This window comes from Mercenaria mercenaria, chromosome 1, assembly GCF_021730395.1.
Source record: "Mercenaria mercenaria strain notata chromosome 1, MADL_Memer_1, whole genome shotgun sequence".
Lineage (NCBI taxonomy): Eukaryota > Metazoa > Mollusca > Bivalvia > Venerida > Veneridae > Mercenaria > Mercenaria mercenaria.
Genome location: NC_069361.1, coordinates 57,843,725 through 57,862,313, shown reverse-complemented (window position 1 = coordinate 57,862,313; position 18,589 = coordinate 57,843,725). Strand labels below are relative to the sequence as shown.

The 18,589-nt window shown below is 37.2% G+C and overlaps 1 protein-coding gene across 1 annotated transcript in view; it reads right to left on the bottom strand.

The window, feature by feature from the left end:
* Positions 1-18,589, bottom strand: part of LOC123536509 (chromatin-remodeling ATPase INO80-like) — a 129,443-nt gene continuing 110,854 nt past the window's right edge. Inside the window, exons 28-34 of the mRNA XM_045319728.2 lie at positions 9,259-9,426; positions 8,763-8,921; positions 7,690-7,792; positions 6,272-6,357; positions 5,837-5,950; positions 4,955-5,222; positions 1-3,626 (exon numbers count right to left, since the gene is read on the bottom strand). Of these exons, the coding sequence (XP_045175663.2) occupies positions 3,535-3,626; positions 4,955-5,222; positions 5,837-5,950; positions 6,272-6,357; positions 7,690-7,792; positions 8,763-8,921; positions 9,259-9,426 (990 nt within the window). The 3' untranslated portion in view covers positions 1-3,534. The remainder of the gene's footprint in view (positions 3,627-4,954; positions 5,223-5,836; positions 5,951-6,271; positions 6,358-7,689; positions 7,793-8,762; positions 8,922-9,258; positions 9,427-18,589) is intronic.

Genomic DNA, 18,589 nt, shown 5'->3' with positions numbered 1-18,589 from the left:
AAATGTAGACACTTTATTAATTTATAAAATTGCAATATCTACATGTAACATCATTCATTATATATCAGGTATCATCTCTAAACAATCAGGTTCAGAATAATTACATTACAAACAATGAACTACAGTAACTGATATTAATTGCATTATCAATACTTCAGGTTTCTACCCACAGACAAACAGAATAAAACTTGATGAAAATTAAGCAAATCTTCCTTCCACAATGTCTGTATTACCTGACAATATTAAATATCTTGTCTGAATAAAATTTACTAAGTTCAATGTCAGACTGACACTATAATTATACATAGTCATATGGCAACTTTCCAGCATTTTATGGAGGAATATCTCAGGTTCCCATTCGTGCATTATTTCAGGCAGAGGCAGGCACCTAGGTAGAACCACCAACAATCCATAAGCCAGCTGGATGGCTTGCTCACAGGAAACAATTCTACACCCCAAGCAGCTGGATGGCTTGCTCACAGGAAACAATTCCTCACCCAAAGCAGCTGGATTGCTTGCTCACAGGAAACAATTCTAAACCCCAAGCAGCTGGACAGCTTGCTCATAGGAAACAATTCTACACCCTAAGCAGCTGGACAGCTTGCTCACAGGAAACAATTCTAAACCCAAAGCAGCTGGACAGCTTGCTCACAGGAAACAATTCTACACCCCTAAACCCCAAGCAGCTGGATGGCTTGCTCACAGGAAACAATTCTACACCCTTAAACCCCAAGCAGCTGGATGGCTTGCTCACAGGAAACAATTCTAAACCCCAAGCAGCTGGACAGCTTGCTCATAGGAAACAATTCTACACCCTAAGCAGCTGGATGGCTTGCTCACAGGAAACAATTCTAAACCCAAAGCAGCTGGACAGCTTGCTCACAGGAAACAATTCTACACCCCTAAACCCCAAGCAGCTGGACAGCTTGCTCACAGGAAACAATTCTACACCCCTAAACCCCAAGCAGCTGGATGGCTTGCTCACAGGAAACAATTCTACACCCAAAGCAGCTGGACAGATTGCTCACAGGAAACAATTCTACACCCCTAAACCCCAAGCAGCTGGATGGCTTGCTCACAGGAAACAATTCTACACCCCTAAACCCCAAGCAGCTGGATGGCTTGCTTACAGGAAACAATTCTACACCCCAAGCAGCTGGACAGCTTGCTCACAGAAAACAATTCTACACCCCAAGCAGCTGGACGGCTTGCTCACAGGAAACAATTCTACACCCCAAGCAGCTGGATTGCTTGCTCACAGGAAACAATTCTACACCCCAAGCAAGGTTCCAAACCAACAGCAGTAACAATTAGAACTAAGTTACTTTAACCACTTGGCCACTGAAAAACACCTGTTTGAATACTTTGCTGATTTATTTACTATATGATAAAGAGATTGTGGAATATTTTACTGCAACATTTCAATCCAATGAATTATGAAACTAATGCCTAAATTCAACTATTAAATACCTTTGTAATGTATATAATTTCTAAGACAGGATATAAAATGTTGAAACTAGTGTAAACATTCAAGACAAACAGTACAGAATACTGTAAACTTAAGGTAGTGCACCCATCATGACCATGGGCAATTTCTGTTTTATTACCAATTCTACGTGTGTGGCATCAGCATTCTTCAACTTTTATGGAAAGCCATGTTCAAACTGAAATATATTTTGTTCCAAGAATGTCGAAATAGCCAATAAGAATATAATGTATAATGGCACAGAAATTGCTGATTGTCCTGCTGCGTCCTCTGCTAGAAAATGGCACTGGCAAGTATTAATTTCCAGAATATCATAACGTTTAATTAACTAAGAATGCTTGTTTTACTTTGAAACATTTTGTGTAATTTATGGATGGTTTTTTTCTCTCTAGTTTTTGTAGACTAGCAAGGAAAAGTTAGTATTATACTGTAACTGTGCTCTATTAAAGTGACCTTAATACAAAGTTCATGTATTCAGCTACAGGTAAATAAATGATAAAGAGAGACAGAAGGAGAAAACTGACAATAATAAATAGAATTTTTAAAACCTTGCAGCTAGATGTCAGGGGAGGACAACATAATGAAATATACAATAAAATCAGTTTCGCGAGTAATAGCTTGATAAATATATCAAACTTAACAATTCTACCAAACTGGAATAATTATATAACAGATTTCATTTCTATTCTCTTAAAACATAAATAACACATGAACACAGATTTTTCTTCTTCCTCCAATAATGTACAGGGCCCACTCTGGATTACTGTAATATATTTGCTAACTTTAAATGACAGATGTAACCCAGTGAGACCCTGCATGCCCTAACATTGCTGGCATTAGTACCAGGAACAACCTGAGCAATTCATGTCACATTGTAGTCCTCAGCCATTTTCTTCATATTTTTATTCTGGATTGCTCGAATTATAAAAAGATTTGTCTAGCTAGCTGTGCTTGCTGCATGAACCAGTCCTTCCTAAAACAAAAGCTCTTCATGTAAACTGTATTTCAAACGGTTTCCAAAATGACAAACATGATTTTCATGCTGTCAAGATTCTGCTTGCAATCTTTGATTAGCATAAATATATGCATAGAGATATTCATAATACTTGTACATGTTTTCTGAGATCATATAAACAATCTTTTAATGTATAAGTATGCTCCTTTGTCTAGTTTGTAAATAAAACCTGTTGGTATGCATATTCTCTAATTTTACACTATAGCCTTTCAAAAACATTCTTTTTCATGCAGATTTTCACCCATCTACCTATGATTTACACAGCTATTTGTTTAAAATGTCAATCCATTAATATTAGAACATATTTAACAGCATTACTTTCAATTCATAAATAAAAATTTAATGAAAAATAACACTCCTTTTTTAATCTGCTTATAACATTTTATATTCTCATAATATTTTTTGAGTTTTCATCTGTTTAATTTCACCCAGATTATGTCATTATAATTCAACTGGTTTACAAGTTACACTTAATTTTCAACCAGGTTACATCTACTTCTTACGCTCACAATCACTACAACTGGTAGCAGCTGACACAGGATATTTACCATGCAGTCGACTTAATTCTAATGGGAGCTATGAGGCCCCCTCCCTACACTATGCCTCAGCAACTGCGCCTGGTAAACCAGAGTTTAGCCTGACCTTCAAATCCTTACTGAATACCTGTGTGATCAAGAACAGGTAAACACTTACACATACATATATTTGTCACCTCCATCCAAAATATAATATTTTAATATGAGCAAGTACAAACGCATCCTCAGAACTTATGTAACCATTGTTCATGTTTCTAGATTTGCTCTCTGTATCACTGAGTGATAATAGTTTGCACGCCTGTCTGATGTGCAACAATAAATCCACACACAAATTGTGACTACCAACACATCATCAAATCAGCTCACACTATATCCTCTGTTCCACAAGTCTTCCATTTGTTACACCCCACAGACACTGGTCTTAGCAGTCTCAAACAGGAAACATCATCTTCCAAACCTAATAAATTTCACTTTCCTATATTCCTCCTTAAGTCCTGTCATCTTTTATCAGTTTTGTCCGAAGAAACTCCACCTTTATTTGCATCTGATAATGAACTAAACGATGAAGAATTGCTCAATGGAGTTGGACCTAAAATAGAACAGTATGGCCTTAATTTAGATCCATGTTTTATGTCCCAATGAATAAGCCGTTTGGGCAAAACCACGAAATTTCATCAAAATTAAAATGATTCTACTGTAAATGAAATAAAAGTAAGCAAAATCTTACAAAATCAATCTAAAAACAAGAGCACCGCCTTGCGGGTGCTGACGCTCATCTGATTTTTTTTGTATAATAGAAATATTGTCCTACCCATGATTTTCTAAGTCTAAAAAGGGCCATCACTCTTGCAAAAAGCAGGATAGAGTTATGTTTCTTGATGTACAGTGTCCACTTATGATGGTGAAAAACTGTTGCAAGTTTTAAAGCAATAGCTTTGATAGTTTATGAGAAAAGTTGACTTAAACATAATATTCAACCAAGAAAATGATTTTTCTAAGTCCAAAAGGGGCAATAATTATTGCAAAAAGCAGGATGGAGTTATGTTGCTTGCTGTACAGGGTCAGCTTATGATGGTGAACAAGAGTTGCAAGTTTTAAAGCAATAGCTTTGATAGTTTAAGAGAAAAAGTTGACCTAAACATAAAACTTAACCAAGAAATCTGATATTTTCTAAGTCCAAAAGGGGCCATAAATCTTGCAAAAAGCAGGATGGAGTTATGTTTCTTGCTGTACAGGGTCAGCTTATGATGGTGAACAAGTGTTGCAAGTTTTAAAGGAATAGCTTTGATAGTTTAGGATAAAAGCTGACCTAAACATAAAACTTAACCAAGAAAACTGATTTTCTAAGTCCAAAAGGGGCAATAATTCTTGCAAAAAGCAAGATGGAGTTATGTTTCTTGATGTACAGGGTCTGCTTATGATGGTGAACAAGTATTCCAAGTTTCAAAGCAAAAGCTTTGATAGTTTAGGAGAAAAGTTGACCTAAACATAAAACTTAACCAAGAAATCTGATATTTTCTAAGTACAAAAGGGGCCATAAATCTTGCAAAAAGCAAGATGGAGTTATGTTTCTTGCTATACAGGGTCAGCTTATGATGGTGAACAAGTATTCCAAGTTTCAAAGCAATAGCTTTGATAGTTTAGGAGAAAAGCTGACCTAAACATAAAACTTAACCAGGCAACGCCGACGCCGACAACCGCTCAAGTGATGACAATAACTCATCATTTTTTTTCAAAAAATCAGATGAGCTAAAAATTAAACAACCTTATGTATATCAAAATCGAGGCTTTTACATACATGACAGAATAAAATCCTTTTCAGGCATTTCCGCGCACGCACCCGCCAAATCTAAGGCATTAGTTACCAAGACAAATCTAAGGCATTAGTTACCAAGACAAATCTAAGGCATTAGTTACCAGTATAACTATATCCATAAGCTTTATACGCAGCTGTCATTCCTGCCTGGGCCCCTGCTATCTCAGCTGCAGACAGAGCCCTCTTGGTGCCTCCACGACCCCTGGGTCGACCTCTACCCACACCCGAACCCCTGGGTCTACCTCTACCTCTCGTCTTTTTGGGTGTGGGTGTAGGGGTGGAGGCATCATCCACTATGACTAGAGCATCATTGCTACTGTCATCTATACTGAACAGGACTGGTTGTGGAGTCTCACTGCCCACAGATAACTGTAACACAGGAAGATAAAATAAACATTTTATCACAATAAAACTCCCTTTTTAAATTCAAACTAAAGACTGATTCAGTGAAGAAGCAGATTTCTGCTTGGTACAATCTTCTGATTTAGATGCAAATAAAATTCATGTTTGTAATTAAGTTTTCCATGACAATCAAACCAGTTAGAACTGATCTTGTCCAGCAGATTTCATCAAGCAGAAGGATAGAAGCAGAGCACAAAGGACCACAGACATGTCAAGTTCAGCATGTCAATCTGAACCATCTGAACAAAATATGGATGCTTCTCTCAAATTTGGTGACCATTAGTCAAGGGGTAAATGATAAGCATTACGCTTAAAGTCATACATCAAGAATAAGTTCATTTTCTAAAATTTCTGATATCTAACCAGTACAAGATTATTCTCTGCAACTACCTGCCAACTTCCACACTTAAAAACAAAGGTGACAGAAGAATCATATAAAACTGCTTTTTCTCAACTGATAAAATTGACCTTGCCTGGAGTTCTAGGGGCATTTGGATTAACAATCTAATAGTCTCTAGATCAAGCTAATCTCAATGGTTATACAATATTTCAGGCCATCAATGTCTGTGAGCAGTACATACCTCACTTTGTGGACTGACAGGTCTGGAAGAATCAAAGCTAGCCAAGGAATCAGTATCTGGAGCTGGTATGGTCATATTCTGTTCTTCCACTTTAGCTTTCTTTGACTCCTTCTTCTGTTTGTCAAAAACAGATCATAAAATTTCATTCCTAATTTAACTTACACTTATAAATTAACTGTCTCTATTACTGACTTGTATTGTGATCAACATTTTGTAAACTGCAGTGTCAATTTTACATTTAAATAAAATGATGCCCATGGCAAACATGTATCACCAGCAGTGAAATATATAAAGGTTATGTAACATTTCTGTTTACTTAAAACATTTAATACAAACAGGTTGCGGTTTTGCAGAGGCCTCCTCTATAACATTATCAATTCTGCCCCATGTTAATATTAAATGTTAATCAAAGTATTATTTTTAAAAATCTTTTACCTTAACATACTGTTCTCTTTTTCTTTTTCTGTCTTTCTCCTTGTATTGTTCTTCCTTATCCTTCTTTTCTCTTGATCTCAATTTTACTAAACACAAAATGTTCTATATCTTATACAATATCTACAGAAAATGCTTTTGATAAGAAGTGTGCGATATCAATCACATCTTTATTCATTTAATATTACCATATTTTCCCTAAGTTTTGGGACAGGAAAAAATAATTACCAGTATATTGTGACTGAGTTCTTTCAAAATCTAATGGTGACATGTATATAAACAGACTCAGTACGAAGAAAACCGAGTCAGCTACTATTCTCCTAGGTAGTGTTCTATGCTTCCAAAGGATCTTTTTACAGATTTTATTGCATATTCTATATAATATTCTGATGAGCAGAATTAAATTCACAGTCAAGACTATGAGTTTGACAAGCAGTGGTGTAGTGAAAACAATTCACCTCTAACATAGTGTTTACAGGTTTAAATTCTGTCATGAAAGTTTTGATACAGTTTGTTACATCTCCTTTCAAAGGCCCAAATACTGGTCATAAAATCAGGGAGCTGTCTATATTCATAGTTAAACCTTCCCAATAATAATGAAAACAGACCATAAATGATAAATTAGCAGATGTCTTGATTACCAACAAGAGCTGTCTCCATAGGATGACACATGCCCCCGATGGCACTTTGAATGAACAGTTATGGCCGATGTTAGAGTTTAGGACCTTTGACCTACGGACCTGGGTCTTGTGCGCGACACGTCGTCTTACTGTGGTACACATTCATGCCCAATAATTTTAAAATCCATGCATGAATGAAAAAGATATGGACCGGACATGCCCATCAATGCACTATCATGAAATATGACCTTTAACGTCTAAGTGTGACCTTGACCTTTGAGCTACGGACCTGGGTCTTGCGTGCGACACGTCGTCTTACTGTGGTACACATTCATGCCAAGTTATTTGAAAATCCATCCATGGATGACAAAGATATGGACCGGACACGAATGCACATCATGAAAAATGACCTTTAACGTCTAAGTGTGACCTTGACTTTTGAGCTACGGACCTGGGTCTTTCGCGTGACACATCGTCTTACTGTGGTACACATTCATGCCAAGTTATTTGAAAATCCATCCATGGATGACAAAGATATGGACCGGACACGAATGCACATCATGGAAAATGACCTTTAACGTCTGTGACCTTGACCTTTGAGCTACGGACCTGGGTTTTTCGCGCGACACGTCGTCTTGCTGTGGTACACATTCATGCCAAGTTATTTGAAAATCCATCCATCGATGACAAAGATATGGACCGAACACGAAAATTGCGGACAGACCGACAGACTGACAGACCTACAGACGGTTCAAAAACTACATGCCTCCCTTCAGGGGCATAAAAATATGACCGACTCACTTTTATTCTGTAGTTCATCATCTTCTATAAGCAAGGACACAACTTCCTTAGGTTTTAGTGTGTCTGGCTTGAAGTTTCCACCACTGATAACCATTCGCTGGATCTGTAGCAAAATTCCAATATGAGTTTCTCTTTTTGTTAAGGCATTCAGCCGAGCTCTTTACAAAAGTATACCAGTACTCAAAGATATCAGTAACAGATCAAGAGTTTTCTTCTGTTTAAGCTACAGTCACACATATGGATATGTCCGTGTGTTGAGATACGGTGCGGATGGGATTGGTCTGTGGTGGAGACAGATATGGATAAGTACGGAGCAGTATGTCTTAGTACCGGAAAAATGGTGAGAAATGGGGAACAAAAAATACAGGAAGCGAATAAGTGCTACCTTGAACTACATTTTACTGCGCCTGGCAACTTGCACAGCGCTTGGATGGGTCTGCGTGAACTACGCTGAACTACACTTAAGTACGGGCAGCCTCGGATAACTATGTTCAACTACGGATCAATACGGCAAGGTATGTTTCAGTACGTTTAACTATGGATGAATAAGTTTCAACCAAGCTGGACTAAAGTCACGCTCAAACGGCTACAGATCGCTCAAATTTTTGTGCATGTTCAAAACTTGGAGAAACCTGCAAGTTTTCGATAAGTCTTTAATACCTTTTGACCAAGTGTTGGTACGGATTGATACAGATTACTACTTTGACGTACGGATTGATACAAATTACTGCGTTTCTATCCGTGGCTAGACGTAGCTATTCGCGCCGTATGTGTGACTAGGGTATTAGTTCCGAATCATTCCAACACTACTTAATTACCCGTATGACAACTTCTATTTTTTAATGGGGAAGACCCCAGGTGTACCTCCTTACTTTATTTCAGGCAAAGACAAACACCTAAGTAGAAACACTCGAGGTACCTTCTGCAAGCTGGTAGGAACACTTAAATCTCAAATGATATAACTATAAACCTTAGTACTTGTGCTTTACAGACCTTCTTGACAGTTCAATATTTGCTGATAAAAAACAGAATATATTACAAATCATGAAAAAATAAAAAGGTTCATAACATACTTCACTTTTCTCTTTAGCCCTCTGTAAAATGCGTTCCTCTATCGTCCCTTTACAGATCAACCTGTAAACTGTGACTTGTTTTGTTTGTCCCAGTCTGTGGGCTCGATCCATAGCCTGCTGGTCTACTGTAGGGTTCCAGTCACTGTCGTAAAATATCACCTAGCAACAGAAACAAACAACATGTGCTCTCAAGTATATAGTTTTAGTTATTTCAGAATTCATATGAAATTTCCCCACCCTCACAATACACGTTAGACAAATTTTGTTCCATTATTTATTTATAACAACTTCAGATATATTTTGTTTGTAGAATATTTCTGACAAGATGTAATTCTTGCAAAGATGACATTTCGGAAGACAATTTTTCGTGGATGAATGAATGCATGAACTTTCTTTTTAAGAATTAAAGTAAGTTTGTTACTTTGACAACTTACGATAACTTTAAATGCAAAGTTCATTGCACCATCTAACAAGAACTATCAGTAATGTCACTTACTGTGTCAGCAGCTGTGAGATTAATACCAAGACCACCAGCTCTTGTACTAAGCAAGAACACAAATATGTCGGACCTTGCCTGGAAATCTGCCACCATGTCACGACGCTCAGAAATCTTTGAAGAACCATCTAGTCTCTTGTATGTGTGCTTTCTATGCCACATATATTCCTGAAACATAGAATAGTATTTGTTTCCGTAGAGGATTAAACAAATTTAAGCGGGTTATTTAAAATCACAAAGAGATTTCTGTGAATCGAGGTACAGTTAAAACATTTTAACTTTGTTTCAGAGAGACTGCATATAGGTATAATTATGAAAGACTGACGATTTTTTATTAATAGCGTAAAACAAAGTTAGAAAATCTATTAGTATAAACACAGAAGTGAACCATGTAAAGAACTTTAAAATCACACATCAAACTTCTTTCACAACCAAGACTAAAGACAGGCAGACATTCAGCATCAAAAACAAACCTGAATGAAATGTTATCAAGCAGAAAAAACATTTATTCCCTATTCATTAAAGGACATCAAAGAAAATTATAGAATATCAGAGTACTGAAAGAAGATACAGTTAAATGAAATGTAAATATTTTTGATGCACATTAAGTTTCTGATACTGATAATAACAACACTAAAAAAACATTTGTAATGTCAAATTCTGCCTTGACTCACACTTCATTTGAACTTTAAAGTCACAGATCAAATTTGGAACATCCTTTATAACTGTTAATGACAGGTGATTTGACTTAACATGAATAGATACCTGGTAATTACATGACAGATGTGACCATGATACCACTGTTCAACAAGTAATGAGGTGAATATGTTTGATACTCAAGGACATCACACAGGAAACATAAGATCACAGGGTGTGGCATGATTCTAAACTTCCAGTTGTTTCTTTGAGGAATAATGTTTCAAGCTCCTTGTAAAAGAAACTGCCTTTGGTCATGTGTACTTAGAAATACCACACCGGTCGAATACATAAAACTTAAGTGTTTTTTTTTCAGTTTAAAGTTATCTATTTTTTCATGTTATAGAAAATGTTCTCACAACTTAATGTTAAATACCCTCAACAACAGCTTCCTAGACTTCTGACCAGTGATAGTGACTTAATACTGTATACCCTCAACAACAGGTTCCTAGGCTTCAGACCAGTGATAGTGACTTAATATTATACCTTCAACAACAGCTTCCTAGACTTCAGACCAGTGATAGTGACTAATACTGTATACCCTCAACAACAGGTTCCTAGATTTCAGACCAGTGATAGTGACTTAATACTGTATACCCTCAACAACAGGTTCCTAGATTTCAGACCAGTGATAGTGACTTAATACTGTATACCCTCAACAACAGCTTCCTAGACTTCAGACCAGTGAGAGTGACTTAATATACCCTCAACAACAGCTTCCTAGACTTCAGACCAGTGATAGTGACTTAATACTGTATACCCTCAACAACAGGTTCCTAGATTTCAGACCAGTGATAGTGACTTAATACTGTATACCCTCAACAACAGGTTCCTAGATTTCAGACCAGTGATAGTGACTTAATACTGTATACCCTCAACAACAGCTTCCTAGACTTCAGACCAGTGAGAGTGACTTAATATACCCTCAACAACAGCTTCCTAGACTTCAGACCAGTGATAGTGACTTAATATACTCTCAACAACAGGTTCTTAGACTTCGGACCAGTGATAGTGACTTAATACTGTATACCCTCAACAACAGCTTCCTAGACTTCAGACCAGTGATAGTGACTTAATACTGTATACCCTCAACAACAGCTTCCTAGACTTCAGACCAGTGATAGTGACTTAATATACCCTCAACAACAGCTTCCTAGACTTCAGACCAGTGATAGTGACTTAATATACTCTCAACAACAGGTTCCTAGACTTCAGACCAGTGATAGTGACTTAATATACCCTCAACAACAGGTTCCTAGACTTCAGACCAGTGATAGTGACTTAATATACTCTCAACAACAGGTTCTTAGACTTCGGACCAGTGATAGTGACTTAATACTGTATACCCTCAACAACAGCTTCCTAGACTTCAGACCAGTGATAGTGACTTAATACTGTATACCCTCAACAACAGGTTCCTAGACTTCAGACCAGTGATAGTGACTTAATACTGTATACCCTCAACAACAGGTTCCTAGACTTCAGACCAGTGATAGTGACTTAATACTGTATACCCTCAACAACAGGTTCCTAGACTTCAGACCAGTGATAGTGACTTAATACTGTATACCCTCAACAACAGGTTCCTAGACTTCAGACCAGTGATAGTGACTTAATACTGTATACCCTCAACAACAGCTTCCTAGACTTCAGACCAGTGATAGTGACTTAATACTGTATACCCTCAACAACAGGTTCTTAGACTTCGGACCAGTGATAGTGACTTAATACTGTATACCCTCAACAACAGGTTCCTAGACTTCAGACCAGTGATAGTGACTTAATACTGTATACCCTCAACAACAGGTTCCTAGATTTCAGACCAGTGATAGTGACTTAATACTGTATACCCTCAACAACAGGTTCCTAGATTTCGGACCAGTGATAGTGACTTAATACTGTATACCCTCAACAACAGGTTCTTAGACTTCGGACCAGTGATAGTGACTTAATACTGTATACCCTCAACAACAGCTTCCTAGACTTCAGACCAGTGATAGTGACTTAATACTGTATACCCTCAACAACAGCTTCCTAGACTTCAGACCAGTGAGTGTGACATAATATTATACCCACAACAACAGCTTCCTAGACTTCAGACCAGTGAGAGTGACTTAATATACCCACAACAACAGCTTCCTAGACTTCAGACCAGTGATAGTGACTTAATATACTCTCAACAACAGGTTCCTGGACTTCAGACCAGTGATAGTGACTTAATACTGTATACCCTCAACAACAGCTTCCTAGACTTCAGACCAGTGATAGTGACTTAATATACCCTCAACAACAGCTTCCTAGACTTCTGACCAGTGAGAGTGACTTAATACACTCTCAACAACAGGTTCCTAGACTTCAGACCAGTGAGAGTGACTTAATATACCCTCAACAACAGCTTCCTAGACTTCAGACCAGTGATAGTGACTTAATATACGCTCAACAACAGGTTCCTAGACTTCAGACCAGTGATAGTGACTTAATACTGTATACCCTCAACAACAGCTTCCTAGACTTCAGACCAGTGATAGTGACTTAATACTGTATACCCTCAACAACAGGTTCCTAGATTTTAGACCAGTGATAGTGACTTAATATACCCTCAACAACAGGTTCCTAGACTTCAGACCAGTGATAGTGACTTAATACTGTATACCCTCAACAACAGGTTCCTAGACTTCAGACCAGTGATAGTGACTTAATACTGTATACCCTCAACAACAGCTTCCTAGACTTCAGACCAGTGAGTGTGACTTAATATTATACCCACAACAACAGCTTCCTAGACTTCAGACCAGTGATAGTGACTTAATATACTCTCAACAACAGGTTCCTGGACTTCAGACCAGTGATAGTGACTTAATACTGTACACCCTCAACAACAGCTTCCTAGACTTCAGACCAGTGATAGTGACTTAATATACCCTCAACAACAGCTTCCTAGACTTCAGACCAGTGATAGTGACTTAATACTGTATACCCTCAACAACAGCTTCCTAGACTTCAGACCAGTGATAGTGACTTAATATACCCTCAACAACAGGTTCCTAGACTTCAGACCAGTGATAGTGACTTAATACTGTATACCCTCAACAACAGCTTCCTAGACTTCAGACTAGGGTTGGATACCGGTTCCCGGTATCGGTACAATACCGAATAATCACTTCGAAAAGTACCGGTATATACCGTTTCGTAAAAGAACCGGTACCGATTTCGGTATTTCCATAAAAGTAAAAACAAAATTCTTACAAAATCTGCTGCAAAATAAAGCAGAAATTTAAGCAAATAGCGTAATAACGTGATCGACATTGTTTACTGTGATACCGCTCAGAGTAACCTCCCTTGACACGGAGAGCCAACCGTGCGAATAGTTTCGTATGCTAAATATTACCTGAAATTCCCGTCGTTTTAAACAACGTAAACCCATACTTAATTTCAAAATATATGACACTATTTTTCTTTGTAGTTTTCTTTTAAAACCAATGAAAAAAAATGATGTAAATAAAAAATTACGAGACTAAGCTTTAACCTACGTAAACAAATAATCGGTTTTCGCGAACCATTAGAAATAATGTTATTGTTGGAATGTTGGTTGTTTCAAGTGTTTTGAAGGTTGTTGTTCAATTAAAAATGTCTTGCAAAGTGTTTCACTTTAAAAACATTACTAGTCAACCTAGTCGAAGATTATCATGAGTGAGAATGAGTCTGACTTGTTAGAGGGGTACTTTGAAAGCTAATAAGTGTTCAGTTTATCAGTACTAGACAGTACTGAGCTTTAAAAGCATTACTACAGTGAGTGTATTTATAAATTTTAATTGCATAGTGAGCGAGGTATCTGCTCTAGATTTTTATTTTGGAAAACTAGTCTGTAAGATTACTCTTTCATAATCTAATACATACAACATTCCATTAACAAACTTAAAATGTTTATTTAACACAGCAAATTTTCATGTATATCTACTTACATAGGTGTATATAATACTAAGCAAATCATTGCTTATGTAATGTACTACAAAGCATGGTATCGGTATCGTTAAAAATACCGTATCGTTTCGTTGGTATCGGTATCGGTATCGGACCGCTTCGTCCTTAACGATATCCAACCCTACTTCAGACCAGTGATAGTGACTTAATATACCCTCAACAACAGCTTCCTAGACTTCAGACCAGTGATAGTGACTTAATACTGTATACCCTCAACAACAGCTTCCTAGACTTCAGACCAGTGATAGTGACTTAATACTGTATACCCTCAACAACAGCTTCCTAGACTTCAGACCAGTGATAGAGACTTAATACTGTAAACCCTCAACAACAGCTTCCTAGACTTCAGACCAGTGGTAGTGACTTAATATACTCTCAACAACAGGTTCCTAGACTTCAGACCAGTGATAGTGACTTAATATACCCTCAACAACAGGTTCCTAGACTTCAGACCAGTGATAGTGACTTAATACTGTATACCCTCAACAACAGGTTCCTAGATTTCAGACCAGTGATAGTGACGTAATACTGTATACCCTCAACAACAGGTTCCTAGATTTCAGACCAGTGATAGTGACTTAATATACCCTCAACAACAGCTTCCTAGACTTCAGACCAGTGATAGTGACTTAATACTGTATACCCTAAACAACAGCTTCCTAGACTTCAGACCAGTGAGAGTGACTTAATATACCCTCAACAACAGGTTCCTAGACTTCAGACCAGTGATAGTGACTTAATATACGCTCAACAACAGGTTCCTAGACTTCAGACCATTGATAGTGACTTAATATACCCTCAACAACAGCTTCCTAGACTTCTGACCAGTGAGAGTGACTTAATATACTCTCAACAACAGGTTCCTAGACTTCAGACCAGTGATAGTAACTTAATATACCCTCAACAACAGCTTCCTAGACTTCAGAATAGTGATAGTGACTTAATATACCCTCAACAACAGGTTCCTAGACTTCAGACCAGTGATAGTGACTTAATACTGTATACCCTCAACAACAGCTTCCTAGACTTCAGACCAGTGAGAGTGACTTAATATACCCTCAACAACAGCTTCCTAGACTTCAGACCAGTGATAGTGACTTAACATACCCTCAACAACAGGTTCCTAGATTTCAGAACAGTGAGAGTGACTTAACCCTTAGCCTGCTAAATTTCTAAAATGGACTGTTCCATCATTCAGTTTGGGCAATACCATTTATTATTCGAAGGGGTGTTCACTGAAAATTTACTAACTGAATAGCGAACAGTGCAGACCATGATCATCCTGCACGGACGTGCAAGCTGATCTTGGTCTGCACTGGCCGCAAAGGCAAAACCAATCGCCGCCAGCAGGCTAAGGGTTAATACTGTATACCCTCAACAACAGCTTCCTAGACTTCAGACCAGTGATAGTGACTTAATATACCCTCAAGTTTCCGGCTGAAACTTCCTACAAATGCAGTCAATGTTAAGCATTACTACCAAATGACATTAAAATATGAGAAATCTGAGCTCCATTTCAGACTGAACATAGCAAATTTTTTAATAGCAATATTGTCCAACATTTCTTTGGTTAATGGACAGGTGTAAAACTGGTAAATAACAACTACCAAACATGTGTAAGGACCAAGTCTTATGCTCTACCCTTCGAGAATAAATAAATTAAACATCCTGCATCAATCTGACACAACAAAACAAAATATTCCTCATATGCTAAACCACATAAGGAGCCTGTAAATCAAGCCCAGACAGACTCCCTGACCCCAGTGTCTCCACTTTGAAGCAAAATGTTCTAAAAGAGCAGATCAACAGGATTACTTTGACTTCAGTTCATAAACTGCAGAAACAGATAAACAGATAATATAACTGACAGCCATCTGTCTCCCTAGCACCCACCTCGGAGACTGGGCTTCTTTCATAGCACTAATTAACAATTTTAATGAGAGACCCCAAAGGCAAACCACCATCACTAAATCATCTTTAATCTAAATCCAATCTAATCTTTTTATTTAAAATATCAAAAAGAAATACAAAAGACATGGAAGTACTGGTCAGCTAAAGATAACAATATTATCATATTACCCGCCCTACCTATTTTTCTAACCTGACTTTATCATGCTCATCAACTGATTTAAAGAAAAGCAAACTTGTTGATTTAAAATAGAACAGTACAAAAACCCAGGTATCAGCTGACAAAATGAAATAAACAATGACCAATATCAGTTGATCATATTTCAAAGGGACATGGTCCCAGTGGAACTCATACCCTCTAATTCACGGCCAATGCTGACATATAAAATACAGTCGTCAACGTAACTAATCATCAGTAAATCATTGTAAAACTGATAATAATATAGTCTCTGGCTCATATTCTAAATCATAATAATGGTGAATGCGAGACCTTCCAACTGGACACTGTATGATTACTGGGCACTTCTACATGAACATAAACATTATCAAAGTTACACTAGCATTATCTTGTTACTTGTTTGTATAAAACTGCTATTAAAACAATGATACAAACATTAATATATGCCCCTTGCTGTTACATAAATTCCCTCTACAGTAACTGATGCTCAGCTTCTATAGAATAGGATGACCCTAACAACTTGCAATTTATTAGCTTCAGCCCAGGTGAGCTATTAGGATCGATGAATGTCTGTTGTCTGTCCACATTTAGTTTGTTTACACTCTAGCATCCACAATTTTTAAGCCGGTGCCAGGGGGGTGGGCAGTGTTGCATTCTCCATTACTGCTCGTGAACAGACTCAATCAAACCGAGTCTGCAATTTTCACTGTTTGCCTTGTTCTCGGTGCTTCTGAGGGATCTACTTTCCAGATTTTAATCAAACTTGGTCACGTTTTTGGTCACAAGACCTCAGAAGATTTCGATTATGGGCTAGAGCGGATCAGTATGCAGTATGTCCAGAGTTATGTGCCCTTGATTGACAAAATTTGCTATATTTCATTTTGTTTACACTCCAGCATCTTCATTTCTTCACCAATCCTAATCATATTTATACAAAATGTCCACGACTTCAAGATTTTGGACGAGTAAGGTTATTAGCTAAATTGTGCCGGTAGGACAAGAGATATGTGCCCTTGATTGACAAAATTTGCTATATTTCACCTTGTTTACGCTCTAGCATCTTCATTTCTTCACCAATCCTAATCATATTTATAGAAAATGTGTATGACTTCAAGATCTTGGATGAGTTTGATTATGAGCAAAATTGGGCTGGTAGGACCAGAGTTATGTGCCCTTGATTTACAAAAATTACTATATTTTATGTTAGCACCTTCATTTCTTCACCAATCCAAAACATATTTACATAGTATATGTATTGCCATAAAATCTTGGATGAGTTCAATTTGAACAAAATCAGACAAGTAGGACCAGAGTTATGGTCCCTTGATTTTGCAAAAATCCGTATATTTTACCTTGTTTACACTGTAACACCTTCATTCCTTCAGCAATCCAAATCATACTTATACTGAATGTGTATAAGCATAAGATCTCAGATGAGTTCAATTATGAGTGAAACCTGACTATTAGGACTAGAGTTACTCGCCCTTGATTTTATCAGAGTTATGTGCCCTTGATTTACAAAAATTGCTATATTTCACATTGTTTTTCATTTTTCTTTCTTCACCAGTCCTAATCATGTGTAAGTGATTGATTTGAAAGTTAAGTATATGTCTTCAGGTGGTCTCATTTTCAGGGTAGATAACTATGGACTGATTTTATTTCAAATTACCTCTCTTTGTCTTTAATTAAAATGAACATATTTTGGTAACTACTTGACTGCTTGGTTCCAAATCAAGTGGACCTAGACAATCAGGGTAGACAACTCCAGAGTGAATTTTTGACAAATATATAACCTCCCTTTATTTTAATTTGAATGGGTATTTCTCAGTAACTTCTGACAAATGGATATTTCTCAGTAACTTCTGACAAGACTGATTTGAAATTTCATCAGTGTAATCAGGCCACTCAGATGATCAAGTTAGAAACCTCTGGACTGATCTATATCAGATTAACTCCCTTTGTTTTTAGCTCACAATGATTATTGTAAAACCTTGATAACACTATTCTCACCATAGGTCACAATTTAGCAAAATCTGCTAAGTAGATGTAACCTGTACATGGTCTGTATAGAAGTTGAGCCATGCTGTTTGAAAACAATCCATGCTAAAGCAAGCTACATTAATTCCTTGATGACGGGTCATATTTTAAAGAAAAACAAAGAGGGCCATGATGGCCCTGTATCGCTCACCTGAGTACCATTGCTCAAAATGATATGATCAAATTTTGACATAGAGCACATAGGCATACACATTAAATATCATCAGGATAACATTTTTTTTTGTAACAGTCCCTTTTGACCTAGACAGGGCCAATTTCCATACCAAGTTTGAGGATCCTAGGCTCAAATGCTGCATTTGTGTACTAACATGACTATTCCTTACCCTGGAAGACTTAAATAACATTTAAAACCAATCTCATTAGAAGCTGCTGAGATATATTCTTTACATAAAATAAAGGGAGGTAATTTGTCATAAATTCAGTCAAAAGTTATCTACCCTCATTGTCAGGGTCCATCTGATGGCACAAATGACATTTCAAATTAGTATCTTCATTGGTTACCGAGATACA